At 35.8% G+C, this 15,482-nt stretch overlaps 1 protein-coding gene across 2 annotated transcripts in view; it reads left to right on the plus strand.

The window, feature by feature from the left end:
- Nucleotides 1-15,482, plus strand: part of PREX2 (phosphatidylinositol-3,4,5-trisphosphate dependent Rac exchange factor 2) — a 270,079-nt gene that overhangs the window by 135,908 nt on the left and 118,689 nt on the right. For both annotated transcript variants that reach the window (XM_079101557.1, XM_079101558.1), the window contains exons 18-21: nt 1,363-1,511; nt 7,247-7,332; nt 10,664-10,800; nt 13,222-13,339. In XM_079101557.1, coding sequence (XP_078957683.1) covers nt 1,363-1,511; nt 7,247-7,332; nt 10,664-10,800; nt 13,222-13,339 — 490 coding nt within the window. The remainder of the gene's footprint in view (nt 1-1,362; nt 1,512-7,246; nt 7,333-10,663; nt 10,801-13,221; nt 13,340-15,482) is intronic.

Consider the following 15,482-nt stretch of genomic DNA (forward strand, 5'->3'; position numbering starts at 1 on the left):
GGTCTCTGCTTTTACCAAAACACAGATGCATGCGAGATAAAGCTTTATGTAGAGCATGCTATTTTCAAGCAAAGTAACTCTGGCCAACGTATACTTTATTCATGGGCCTGGTTAGCAGATGACCTCAAGATGTTTCTCCATGTTGTTTTCAGCAGATGCTTTTACAGCCCAGCTGCATCTGCTCTGATGCTGATGAAACGCCCTCTCCCAAGGTGTTCATTGTTTAGCTGGCCGCCAAAACAGCAGGGAGTTTGTGGGTAGTAGGTTGGGTAAGAAAAGCTTCTGGTTGACTTAAAGGGGTGATGTCTTCCTTGTCCTCTTTCAGCATCTTGCACTGTTGATGCCTCCATGATTATTGGAGCTTTCTGGCCCATTCCTCTCCTCTGCCCTGGAGACTGATGCTAATGAATCTGGTCTTGAAAATCAGGATCAGGTCTCTTACCCCTGGTGTTGAAGATTAAACACCAAAGAAATGCTGAGGCAAGAACAAAAAGTTTTATTTAAAGGCTAAAACTGAGAGACAGAGAGACTTCTCCAGAAAGGAGGGTGTCCAGAACCGGTGCCTAAGGGAGTGGGGGAGCTTTGCCCCTTCAATAGATTTTAGGTTTCCTTTCTCTCATGTCCCCTCCTCCTCTTATCTTTCCTACCTGATCCAAAGCCAGGAGAGGAGCTTCCCAGGGGGTTCCTCTCCCTGTTTTCCATTTCTGCCCTGAAAGGCAGGAAGGGAGCCACCAGGAGGTACTCATTAACAACTCTGCTGGGAAGAACAATTCCCTGGAGGCAGGTGACCTTGGCAACAGGTGGCAAAGGAGGGGAAATGTTCTGGAGGTATTAGCATTTGATTTCCTTTTGAACCACCCCCATCTTCCAGACCCAATCATTCATTATCTACACTGACTGTCCTTTTGCACCAGTCTCACTAATGTCAGGCTAGAGATGTGTAGTAGATAGTATATAGACTTACACACACATGCAATGATTGAAACTCTCTTAATATTAAAAAAAAAAAAATTACCTGGGGTGTGATTATAGTTTTAATGGGTAAAATTTTAAAAGGACCTCTCTACAACAGAAAAAGGAGTAAGAGGAATACAGTGTCAACTCAAGGAGGAAAGGATGAGCATTTCAGTAAAGCTTTGTAATCAGATTCAAAACTAGGCCTGGGAAAACGATGACAGCTATGTTATTTCATCCATAGATCTCTGAATTTGCATAAAACATTACAGATGTGTTTGTAATGCCAGAGTCTAGGCTCTGAACTTTTTCAGATTCTAGTTCTGGGAAAACCTAGATTCTTTGTTAAATTACTATTTGAATTTTTTTTTTTTTTTTTTTTTTTTTTTTTTGTGATTTCTCTTTTAGATGGCTGGCATGGAAGTTGGGAAAAAGATTTTTGCCATTAATGGTGACCTGGTTTTTATGAGACCTTTCAATGAAGTGGATTGCTTCCTGAAATCATGCTTAAACAGCAGAAAGCCTCTAAGAGTTCTCGTGAGCACAAAGCCAAGGGAGTAAGTTGTATGATTTTTGTGGGATTAAAAAAATTATACATAGATGAGTGAAATAGAAAGTTAACTAAATAAATTTTAGAATTAAGCATCTCATATTTTAGAACATTTAAACCTAACCAGCTCACAAATACTGGTCTGTAGGCCATGGAAAACTGTATCACTTGTTGTGAAAAGTGCTTGCTACTTGAATCATGTAGTTCAGTAGAGAGATGCTTTCCTTTTGCTACCAGATTGCATGTGAACTTGTTGCCAAAAGGTCGGTCCTTGTCCCTGATACCAATTCAATAATAAGGACACGATTTTGAGAAAAAGGAGAAAGAAAATTTTATTGCTTTGCTAGCAAAGAAGAAACACAGGGGACTTCTGTCCTGGAAGCCGTGATTCTTATCATCAGCAGGAACAGGGTACTTTTAGGTGATTCAAAGGCTATATTCCATGTGTTCATGGTTGGAGTTGTAATTCACTTGTTCATTTGGGAGACAGTCATTTCTGAGATCTTCTGGTACCATCCCCAAAGTCTGGATTACTTCATTCCTGTGGTGAATTTGTACTCAAGGACATATAAATTGTCCTAAAAGGGGAATAAAGATAATCCTGTTTCCCCTGAGATGAGGGAGGAGCAGAGAGAGAGGAAGAGAAAGATACATGTCCATTTTAAAAATAAGTTGCAGTGGCAGAGCAGCAAGGGCTATGTTCAATGCATAAAGTAGGCCAGTGTTAGAAGGCTATCAGACTTTCTGATACTCTGAGGTGATTAGATACCATTTTTAATTTAGTGCTCATAAGAAAGGGTATCAGCCTGAGAGTTGCTTCAGGATTGTGTATGCCTGGTAATACACTCATTGTTTAAAAAAAATCTGTAGAAATACCTTTCAGTTTTCTGCCTGTACTTAGAAAAATATTCATGTTTATTGTAGAAAAGTTAGTACAGATTTTTCTAAAGGGAACATTTTTCTTATAGTCTTATCCATAGCCATTTTTTTGAAATTTTGTGTTTGATGCATTTTCTCAATGTCGATGCATATATGTGTAACCATATGCATACAATGTGGGGCCATGCTTTATATGCTGCTATGTGTTCTGGCTTTTTAAAGGCATATTGTAGGTGTATTTGCAACTGAGTGATTTTTCTTCTGAAAATTATTTTTATCAGTGCACTAATATTATCAGATTTGCCCTGAATTGTTTAATCAATTGAGATAACACACATAAAGTACTTAATGCATTGTCTTTGTGTACCATGATTATATCAGAATTACTGTTTAGACATTACTTACATCATTTATCAATAAGCAGCTTCATTAATTTCAAGATAAATGTTATTATCACTTCAAAACCAAGATTATTTACTTACAAAAATTTAAGTACACCTTGTAAACACAAGGCCTTGGGTTCAATCCCCAGCATCACACACACACACACAAAAAATTAAGTCCATATAGTATCCTTCCTTGTCTTAAAATGTATTATTATATGTAAAAAATATTGCATAGTTATATATAATCACAAACATCTGGATGCCCTGTGTATAGTTTACTGGAGTCAAAGTGCAGTCTAATGGGCTAGATTCTCCCTAGTAAGTCTATTTCTGGCAATGTTAAATCATTAAGGTGGATGAATGCTTTAGCTCCACCAGTAACTTACCAAGTGGTCTAACAGAGTGACTCATTAATTAAAGTTAGTAATTTAGGAAGACTGGGCTAGGGGGCAGCAAAGAACCACAACAGTGTCTTCCCTCTAAACCTAATCATGATCTGTTCCTCTCCCTTAATCCAGCTCTGCCTGGGATGAGGCTATTCCACTTGCCTATCTCTTGATACTTTGAGGAACTTTAACAGGGAGAGGACTGACTGGAAAGGAATAAGGGAGTAGTATTCCAAAACAATCATAAGTAAGCATAAAGGCTTTGCCCATTTCTCTCTAGTTTAATCCCATAACTACTGACTGGTCCACTGACATAGATATATATCAACAGTTAGAAGGGTGTGAGTCCAGTGTCTTCAAACTAAGCAGACAAACTAAACAAATCCCCTACTAAAATTAGTGCTGGAAGAGCAGAGCTGGGACCTGTGGAACCTGACCTTTCCCTCAGCATGGTATTTGAAACCAGAGGTCCAACCCTTTCTTCCTCTGCTTGCCAGCTGAGTGTGGCACTTTACTTCAACATTCACTTCAGTGTTAACTTCCGCATACTCATTCATAAGATGGGCAGGCTTGTGCACAGAGCTGCCAAGACACTCAGTAAGTCTAGGCTCGTTAATGAAGTGTTTAGCACATAGTGAGTACTCCCATGATGTTATACATGGTACTTTTACCCATTTTCTCATTTCATTTTGTCCCATTGATGATTATATCAAGAACATATTTTGTTTCATGTCACGTTTAATGTATAGAAAATTTGAGGTGAGAAGACCATTCCTAAAAGACAAGGCTTGAAAATACTAGAATTTCATTATCAAAAATGTATTTTATATTTAATAATAAAAAAGGACCTATTTTGTATTTAAAAACTTTTTTGAAGATGGTATATTCCTTTTTCCCCTTTTCTTTTGTTTGACTCCTTATTCCACTGAGTACTGTAAATTACTCATTTACACACACCACACACACACACACACACACACACACACACACACACACACACACACTTTAAGAGACAGTTTGAAATAGTATGGTCATGCAATTTACTAAGAGAATAGGAAAAAAAGTTGTAGTATAGTATTTTAGATAATATACTTAACCAGTAAATAGGCTAGAGTGATATTTCATGTGGAAAATCTTAACACAAGTCGCAAATTTTATTGCACGATGTGAACATGTACATATTCTTTTTACAGTTATGCTGGTTCCCATTCAGGAAAATTTCTGGTGAAGTAAAATACTCATCTGCTAACTACATCCTTGAGGACATGCTGTGTGCACTGTAGATGTTTACCTGCATCCCCATCCTCTACCCACTAAATGCCAGTAGAAGCTCCCAAATTCCAGTTGTGACAATCAAGACACCCTCCACAGTAGTACAATGTGCCCCGACAGGCTGTGCAGCTATTATTCTATTATTATGGAACCAAATATTTTGAAAATATTATCAATACCAAATTTAACATTTCTTTTGAAAATTAACATTCAAATTATGTAAATCGATAGCTTCCCCATCATTACAAGTGTTTTTGGAAAGTTTTGACATATTAAAGATAATTATAAAGATTTACTTCATTCTTGGTGTTCATTGTGATATCCTTGCTTGATAAGGCATTCCCGTTGTTTACAGTTTCTCCCCGTGAGTTCTTTGATTTTCTTTCCCCTTAAATTGATGAGAGTGAAAGGTGATAATGCATGTTTCTCTCTTGTGAGAATTTTCTGATAAAATAGAACAGGTAATTTTTCTTAGGAAGTCCATGAGCTGAATTAGCTACTGTGGACTACTTGTGGTCCAAACAGAACACACACAGTGGCTCAGCAGAGCAGGTATTTATTTCGCACATGAGTGAATGAAGTACAAATAAAGGGGATTTGGATAGAGGTGGAAAGATCTCTGCTTTTTCCAATCAGTTCCTTTTGTTTTACATCATCGTTACCTTCTCCTGCCTTTAAATTCCAAGGCTATGCTGGAGATTACCTTCACTTTGGGACTAGAGGGCATGAGACCTCAGGAAGAGCTGCATGGAAGTTTTTGTCTGGCGCCCTTATATTTTCTTAAAATATCTTTTTAAAAATTTAAGTAGTATCCTGTTTGGAGGAGAAAAGGCAAAAATATCAGAGGCAAATACAATAGAGCTTTCTTTTGATTCTAACTGTAGTTTACACTTGATTATATCAAGGATTTTTTCAAAAGCCTATATAGCAGAACTTAGCAAACTTATTTTCTACAGGAAATAGAACATTCCCCTTGTATAAATTTAATTCTTCTTTTAACAGGAAATATAGTATTCCTAACAGGAGAAATATTTTCTCACAAGATCATTTTATTATTGGAGTTGAACCATTTCCCTAAAAATGAATCTTCTGGTGTTTTGTACAGTTTTGTTAACAAAAACAAAAGAATCTTCTTGAATATTAGAGTCAACCTTACATAGCAATATCAGAAGGATAGAAAAACCTGCTCAGAAAGGGTTGAAAGGCAACTGTAAATTACACTTAATTTGAAAGCAACAGTAATTCATCATGCCCCAAAACTCCTAAGTTATTTCAGTACAAGTGAACTTTTATTCATAATATGCAGGCCATTTTTGTTTCATGCTCACCAGAATATGTATTTATAATCTTATTTTTCTCAGTATCTTTCATTTTCAGTGTAATGCAAATTCACTGTGTATCCTTGACAGACACTATTAACTCTGTGCTATTCAAAGGAAATGGCTATAGTCTTGTACACCAAAGGGTTTTTAATTAGGGATAAAGGGCATATTAATTCTCTGACCCCATCCCACATATATGTAGGTCACTTCGTACTGTATAAATTGATTTATAATAAGGCTTCAAAGTTTCCCTAGAACATACAGTTTGTATTTTTATCACCAAATGCCTTATATGCAAGGTTGCATGTATAGCCTTTGCCATCATTGCCTAATGCAGTGTATGACTTTCTCAAGTTTTCTAGGCACAGAGTATTGCTCAAATTACTTCCACCAGCTCTGTCTAACTTCAGACTTTGTCCAACCTGCCCTTGAAGAGCTGTGAACCTTGATTTCATAATTAATTCAGTTTTTGGAAAATGTTTCTTGAGCATCAAGCATTATCCATCCAAATTTATTGCATTGTATTCTTTTGGTTTTGCCCTCTTCTGCAGTCTATTTTGTACTCATTTTTATTGTTATGATGTTACATCTTATCTGGTGTTCTCTGCTTTTCATTGTTGCTATCTGATTTCTGGCTTCCTTCTGTGGAGTGCCTCATTTATTAGTGACAAGTTGAACATCCTTCACTGGTTTGGCATGACAGCTGACTCAGGTTTTCCATGCCTTCATATTTTTTTTCTGCATGGATTTAAAAGAAATATTCCTCTTTTTTTTTTTTTAATTCAGGTTTACCTTTTGATGTATTATTCTTTTAGAATTACACTGCACAAATACTAAAGTTAATCATATTCTTTAATTATTTTGATGTAGTGTTTGACAGCTCTGTTCTTTATAACTGGTTCTTTGTTGGTGATCTTTGATGAAGTTCTCAACAGGTAGAAACCTATTAACATTGTGTTTCTGTTATATTAATATTCATCAAGAAGTTTCACAAGGTATTCCTTTCTTTCTTTGTACCAGTAAATTAATGAGAGAAGCTTCCATTGTATTAAGTACCTACCTAGCTCATGGCACAGCACAGGGCAGTTTATCAACTGTGTCTCTTTTAATACTTAATGACACCCTGAAAAGTAAGTTTTAACAACAGTTAACTTTCTGTGAACAGTTTCTTTGAAGCTTTATGTCAAAGAAGTTAAGGAGTCTGTATAACTATCAAGTGACTGAATGAGTTTGTCTATCCCCAGACTCCATTCGTTTTTCAGGATATGCTATGTAATGATTGTGTTCAATTTAAAAATTAAGTATTGCATACCTGCTCTGTGCTTTTGTGTTGGTGGGGACCATATTTGTCTCCAAGGGCTTCTAGCCAATGTCTTTTATGTGGCAGACCCTCCATATGTATTTATTGAAAGAGTGAGTAAAGGTGTAGATGACTGTCATTTTAACCAATTGTGGCATACAAAAATTATCTTACCTTATTTTTCTGATTAATATTAGGACAGTGAAAATCCCAGATTCAGCTGATGGGCTTGGATTCCAGATCCGAGGATTTGGCCCTTCTGTTGTGCATGCAGTAGGAAGAGGTAAGAAATTCATCTTGCTTGGTATAGAGTTTTGCAGCATGGTTTGGATATTCCTTTCTGAATAGGAATATGTTTAAAATATTCACAATCATGTTGCAATGAATTTTCTCACTAATCATTTTCACTGTATTAACTGAATGGTAGTACATTCAGGAAACAAAAATTTCCAAGGAAATCTCTTAAAAATTCTGAGATCCTGGATAAATATTTGGTAATACAATGACTGATACCTCAATCTCACTTTTCTATATGCTTCATCTTAACCAAAGGATATTGATGATTTTAAGGTTGTATATTTGTATTTTACTTGACTGCAAGTAATTATTGTTTGTTTTGTTTTTGGTTAGTAATGCAGTTTTAAGACTTTAGAGTGTTTTGTGAACTCTATATCCTGTTGCTACTTAATTCCTTCAAGTATTCCTCTGAATCTTGGATACATTTATTTTAAATTAAATAATTTTGATAACTAAAAAGTTGTTCATATTTTATTCTATTTTTTGAAAAACAAGTCAGCTATTGACATGTTGTTATATGTATTTTTTGTTTTAATGACTCTAAGAGTGGAAGGGAATAACAGTTCCCACATTGCTAAATATAATAAATAACTGAGTACTATTGCAAGAAGTGTTACTATAAGCATGAGAAGCCATGTATTTATTTAACAAAGGGGACATAAATACCTTTTAGTGCTGAGAAACATGAAGCATCTTAATATTATCACTCAGACCTTAGAGAGGAAAATATTAAAAGGGCCTTGCTATCAGAATAAAATTTATGAAGAACATATAGTTAGACATTTATTAGATTATAAAATTTATTGTGCATGTTATGATAAAAATCCATCATACCAAAACTTGTCTTTTCACTTAAAGTTTTAAAAGTAGAGATGGATAGATTTTTAAAACTGTTTCAGTAACTCATTAAATTTTTTAAAATGGAAATGGGATATTAGATATTAAATTTCTTTTTCATTTTCAAAAACCCAAAAAAGGAGTTCACATCACCAAGACTAGAAAGTTACTGAAATCCTGAGTGAACTGGGTCTATTTATTAGTGTCCTCTAAGGAACAAGGTTCTGTCTTTGATGAGGTTGGTCTAAGTCTGGTTCTTGTACTTTTCCGCTTCTGAAGAAAGACAAATGCTTCTATGTTTGCCCTCTCAGGTGTGCATTACTTGAAAAGATGTTTTTTTCTGGTTTCTTTTCACACTGATGGTATGTGGTCAAAGCAGAGAGGCCTCCCCAGCCTTGTTCTCACAGTGAGTCCCTGCAGTCAACTCACTCCAGCATGATCAGAAGTCCTCTTGCCTGTATTCAGGCCACTGGCTTTCAGACTTGGATGAAGATTTTTGTCCCTTCTCCTGAGCAGCTTCATGATTGTGGAATTAGTGACTCCCAATAGACTGTCTTGTCTTTACTGGACCACTGTTATTATTCAGCAGTTTTTAAATGTATCCTTCTTTTTTTTAAAAAAAAATTAATTATTTAATTATTTTTTAATTTTTTACAGACTGCATTTTGATTCATTGTACACAAATGGGATACATCATTTTGTTTCTATGGTTGTACACGATGTAGATTCATACCATTCATGTAATCATACATGTACACAGGGTAATGATGTCTGTCTCATTCCACCGTTTTTCATACCTCCCTCCCTCTCATTTCCTTCTACATAATCTAAAGTTCCTCCATTCTTCTCTCACTCCCCACACCCCCACCCCCATTATATATCATTCTCCACTTAGGGAAAAGATTTGGCCTTTGGGTTTTTTGGAATTGGCTTATTTCAGTTAGCATGATATTCTCTAATTCCATCTATTTATTTGCAAATGCCATAATATTATTCTTCTTTGTGGCTGAATAATATTCCATTGTGTATATATACCACAGTTTCTTTATGCATTCATCTGTTGAAGGGCATCTAGGTTGCTTCCACAATCCAGCTATTGTGAACTGAGCTGCTATAAACATTGATGTGACTGTGTTACTGTAGTATGCTGATTTTCAGTCCTTTGGGTATAAACCAAGGAGTGGAATAACTGGGTCAAAAGTTGCTTAAAATTATCTCCTAAGGTTGACTTCTGTTTTCTTACCTGACTAACTCTGGCTCTTAGACACAAGGCCTTCAGAGTCTTCTATGCCTATAAAGTTCAGAGGCTGAGGGCTTCACACCAGCCATACAAGGTCGCTGGGGCTCTGCTCAGCTTCCCATGTCTCTCTCCTTTACACCCTCCTGCCCAGTACTGAGCTCACACCAGGAGAGCTGCTTCTGTGCCCCCACATATCCAGGTGATTTCTTGACTCCATTCCTTTCTTCCTGCTGGTCTCTGCTGGGAATGTCCTTCCTTCTCCCAAGACTCAATTCAATGCAGAAAAACCACTAGATATTTTGGGGAGTGAATTTTGTTGGGGACTGAGAGGAAAGGAAAAGGTTCATTCATAAATATTAATTTTCTTCAAGTGTTTAATACTTCCCTCATGGGAGAAAATGCTTACAATGAACATCTTTTCTAGCATATTTATGATATTTTACAACCATTTGTGAAAATTACGTGTATTATATTTAAAATGGTATTTTGTCAGTGTTGACAATATCAGTCACTGGAAGGTTCAGAAAAGTCTTAACTCATTGGTTAGAATATGCTACTTCTTATTTAAATCTGTACCCATGCAAACAAAGTGACTGAAAAATTGGTATTATCTGCTCTGTTCTCCACAGATTCTCTGGTTCCTGAACATTTATTTTTCTTAGACCATCTAGGCTGCTCATAGTGGCTAATTGACTTGAGTTTTTTGCTTTTAAGAATTTATTTTTAGGGACTGAGAATGTGACTCAGTGGTAGGGTACTTGCCTAGCATATGCAAGGCCCTGAGTTCAATTCCCCATGCCACCAAAAAAAATTTTCTTTTTTATATTTATATTAAATTGTTGGCATTTTTGGAAAAAGTAAATTCTCTTAATGTTAAGTCTTCTGTAAAGAAAGATAAGACATATGTTTCTGACTTGTAGTTTTTATTATATATGTATATTAGGAAATTAGGTAGACTAGACATTTAAAAAGGAAAATAACTGATTAGCATTTTAAAGGTCACTGTGAAATATTCCCTCAAACTAATTCTTAGGAAGGTGGGAAAATGTTCTTTTAATCACAGTTTGAATGGTGAGTTAAAAAGCAGAAAAATGTTGAGAGAGCATTGCTATCAGAACCAAATTTATCAGGAGCTAGACCTTTATTATATTTTAAAATTGCTTTCATGGTTCTATGTATGATAAAGATGAATCTTATTCTTTAACTTCATTTTTGGCAATTTTCCCATTTGTATTTAAAGGAACTGTGGCCGCAGCAGCTGGCCTTCACCCTGGACAGTGTATTATCAAAGTAAACGGAATCAATGTCAGCAAAGAGACCCACGCCAGTGTCATTGCGCATGTTACAGCCTGTAGGAAATACAGGCGACCAATGAAGGTAAAGTGCTCCTCAGTTTATCTGGATGTGATTCAGACTTGCAAAGGAGACCGAGGGGATAGCCTAGAATAGTGCCAGAGCTGTTTGTCTTTTCCACTTCTAAGTGAATTTAAACACAGCATTGTAAATCCCATAATGACTATTTTATCTGCATAATTAATCAAAGTTGACTGTGTTTAATTGGTTGCATCTTATTGTTATGATATTATTACTTGCTTAAAAAAGTGCTGTTGGGTATTTTCATTTTCATTTTGGTAAGAGTTTATCTAATTGAAATTCAAAGGTTTGAGCTATTTTCTTAGAATCACTTTAGAATATAATAATGATCACTGTATCTGTGTATGTACATGTAAATTATAAATATACTGTTTATCCTAAGACTTCTGTGAAAAAGTTGCAATTGTGGGTTGATTTTTGGATATTTTTATTTAGGAAACTGGGTTAGCTTTTAAGAGAAAGTGCCAAAATGTGCTTGGCTTTCCTTAAAATTTTAATCACTATTTTTTGATCCATAAGTGACACAGAGAGATAAAATTAGAATCCTAATTCACAAGCAAAGTTCATTATCTCATGGCGAAAAAGTGAAGGTTGGACTATAGGAGAAAATTTTGCTCAACTTAATCAACTAGATGCAGAAGGAACTTTAGAGAGATCTTGTATTTTTAATAGTCATACACGGTGAAGTACTGTCTTCTAGATTTGAGAATTTGAATGTGTTCATGCCAAGAACGTAAATGGTGATTTTCTCATAGACCAGGGCCAATGTTCTGCAAAATTTTGAACTTGCATGGAAAGAACCGATCAATTTTGCTTACTGATAAGGTCAAAGCTAGCATGGAAATTGGAATTTACACATAAACTCATAGCTTATTCTGATTTATAGTATAGTTCAATAAATATTTGTTAAGCTATATGATTGAATACATTTTTCAAAAGATTTTTAAGAAATTATCAAACCTTCCCCCTTTCAGAATTTTTATCAAGGCCCAAACTGAAATATTTGAGTTTCATTCCTTTTCTCTTTCCCAGCCTGTCTTCTTAGAGGAGTATTGATCAGTGAAATAATTTTAAAAAAGCAATAAATGGACAGAAAAATTCACTAAATAACATGTTCTCTCAGGTATCCATTGCTACAAAACAGACTACCCCAAAGTTTAGTGATTTAAAGCAACAGTGATTGATGATTTCTCCTGACTTGACTGGGGGTGGGATCCTACGTGGCTGTGTTCAGCTGGGATCTTACTAGGTGCCTCAGTTGCCCTCCCCGTGGCCTCCTGCCTCATGTGGCAGGTTGTTCTCCAGAGCTTCTGTGTACGGCTTCCCTTTCCAGTCTCCTGCAGAATTTCCTTTTCTGTATGGTGTGTGGATTTCCAGAGGGAATATTATCCCCTACTTGAACAGGTACTTGCCTTGGACATATGGAGTCACAGGATTAAGCCCAGGTTCAGTATGGGAAGGCACTACAGAAGGTGTGGATACAGGGCGTGTGGTTCATTGGTGGCCACAGCAGGTGACCAAGTTAACTAGCATGCTTTTATTTGCTTTGGGTTCTGGGGATTGAACCCAGGGCCTTTTGCGCGCTAAATACATACTCTACTACTAAGCTACACGACATCCCCGGCTCTTAACTATCACTTTAATGATTTATGATAGTATAATAAACACAAGTGTGAATCTGGTACAAGGGAAAAATAGATTATATCATACTTCAGTAATTCTGTTCAATTTGATTTATAACTTTTTCTAAGAAAAGTATAAACCTTGAAATAATATAACTCTTGAAACATTTATTTGGTAGCCATTTCATCTTTCTCATTTCTCTAAATAAGATTGGAACTTCTGTTTCAATTAAAATACAAGATGATTTATGGCACGGAAGGATTAAAAGATAGTTACATGAGTTAGAAACTCAATGAGATAAAAGATGTTCTTCCAATTTTCATGTTGGTTTGATTCAAAGCAGCATTAAATGTATTAAAATAATGTGACTGTTGGGGGGCATTTAAGTGGTTTGTACAATTATAGAAAATTGATTCAGCTCCAAACTGTCCATCTAACATTTTCTTATTTTAAAATATAATTTATAACTCATTTTAAGATGTGCTTGAGGCATTTAAGTAAGACATTTGAGAAATACATCCTATTTAAAAAAATATCTTTGGAACATATCTTTGGAAGATAAATTTACATAACACATATCTTTGGATGATAATTTAAGCTTGAAAAAAGTCAGTTTGTTAAATTGTTATCGACTCTCCATTCTGATATTGTCTTTCTCTTTCAAATTTTGCTATTTTTCAACAAACTGGAGTAGTAAATAAGATGGCCAACTCTTCTTCTAAAGCAAGTTTATGAAATGGATATGCATTTTAAGAAGTACTATTTATTACCTCTGAGGTTTCTTTCTCCCCTCATTTCCAGCAAGATTCCATACAGTGGGTTTATAATAGCATTGAGAGCGCTCAGGAGGACCTCCAAAAAGCCAACTCCAAACCTCCTGGAGATGAAGCAGGGGATGCTTTTGACTGCAAAGTTGAAGGTAGGTTTCTTCTTTTTCACCCTATACATTTAAAATTTTCTTTTCCACTCTGTATCTACTCGCTAATATTGAAGGTCTTGTGTGTTCCATTCATGACATCGAATCTTAAGTCATTATTACCACATAGATGTCCTGTCAAATAAGTGGTAATAGCCATACCCTGATTGGTAGGCACTATTTAAATGTTTTACATGAATGATCTCACTTGGTCATTAAAACAGACCATCTCATCAAGTAGGTAAGATTATAAACATCCAGAAATTGAGGTCTTGCAGGTTGAGGGCTTTGCTTGTGCTGGTTAAGTGGTAGAGTGAGAGTTCAATTCTGAATTATGTCACATTTCCTTAGTTGGAATTGAATGTTGTTTATTTACTTATTTTTGTTCTTTTGCAGTTGTATATGAAAGCAGAGTATAATTTGACATATTTATACAAACATGGAGTACATCTCATTCTAATTAGGATTTCCGTCTTGTGGTTGTACATGATGTGGAGATTCACTGTGGTGTATTTATATATGTACATAGGAAAGTTATATCCGAATCATTCCACTGCTTTCCTATTTGCCACAGACATCATTTTATACTTAGAAGACACAAAAAACTCCACCAGAAAACTTCTAGAACTTATAAGCAAACTGAGCCAAGTAGCAGGATATAAAATTTAACACCCATTAATGGGTGTTAATTGGGGTTCCTATACAGCAATGATGAATCAGCCTAAAGAGAAATTAGGAAAACTATCCCACTTACAAAAGCCTCAAAACAAAAAACAAAGCAAAACCTGAAAATCAATCTAACAAGAGAGGTGAAAGACCTCTACAATCTACACTATAGAACACTAAAGAAAGAAATTGAAGAAGACCTTAGAAGATAGGAAGATCTCCCATGTTCTTGAATAGACAGAATTAATATTATCAAAATGGTCATACTACCAAAAGCACTCGTACAGATTTAATGTGATTTCTATTAAAACTTCAATGACATTCTTCGAGAAATAGAAAAAGCAATCATGAAATTCATTTAAAAAATCAGAGGCCAAGAAAAACCAAAGCAATCCTTACTGAGAAAAGTGAAACTGGAAGCATCACAATACCAGACATTAAATTATACTACAGAGCTATAGTAACAAAACCAGCATGGCATTGGTACCGAACAGACATGAAGACTAGTGGAAAATAATAGAAGACCCAGGGTACAGTTACCTCATACTGGACAAAGGTGCCATAAATATACATTGGAGAAAAGATAGCCTCTTCAACAAATGATGCTGGGAAAACTGAAAATCCATATGTAGCAGATTGAATGTTGTTTAGACTTTGCTATTCCAGTGATCACAAACCAGACAAAAATGCAGAACCTCAGCTGGGTATGGTGGTGCATACCTGTGAGCCCAGTGACTCAGAAGCCTGAGGCAGTTCAAAGCCAGCCCCAGCAACTTAGCAAGACCCTAAGCCACCCAGCAAGACCCTGTCTCTAAATAAACAAACAAACAAACAAAAAAAGGGACTGCAAATGTGACTCAGTGGTTAAGGCCCCTGGGTTCAATCTGTTACCAATAAAAAAAAAAAGCAGAACCTCAGGCCATCCTCATTTTGACAAGATTTGCATGTTCATTAAAATGTAGAAGCCCTGGTCTGGGAGGTCCATAGTTTCTTTAAAAAAATCTTTTCTTGATTTGAGTAGCTTTTACTTTATTCTAACGTTGACAGTAAGGAAAGAGGCAAACTAATAATGAGAAAAGAAGAGAGAGAGGTCTTTGGATAAATTCTCCTGCTATTTCTGTTTTCTCAATTGAGCAATCCAGCAAATGGCTTTATCCAGAGGCTTCTTTGCCAAGAGCAACTGAGGCCATTACATTTATGTCTACCTCTGACAGATACCTTGAATTTTTATTCTAGAACTTTTTCATAGAAAAAGAATCCTCTTTTATCATTCTTTTCTTTCCACTCATCTTATTGGTGGATGACTCTGGACATTTTTATTTATACCATTAGATTCTTTCAAACCAGTACAGCTGGAGAATTCCCTATTCTGGGCAGTTTTTACTGGCAACACTTCTAACACCATATGTGTGGGGTTTTTTTCCCCCCACATCAAGCAATTCTCCTACTCTCCAGATACCAGTGGGGTGTGCTGTAATTC

This window comes from Sciurus vulgaris (genome assembly GCF_902686455.1).
Source record: "Sciurus vulgaris genome assembly, chromosome: 1".
NCBI classification, from domain to species: domain Eukaryota; kingdom Metazoa; phylum Chordata; class Mammalia; order Rodentia; family Sciuridae; genus Sciurus; species Sciurus vulgaris.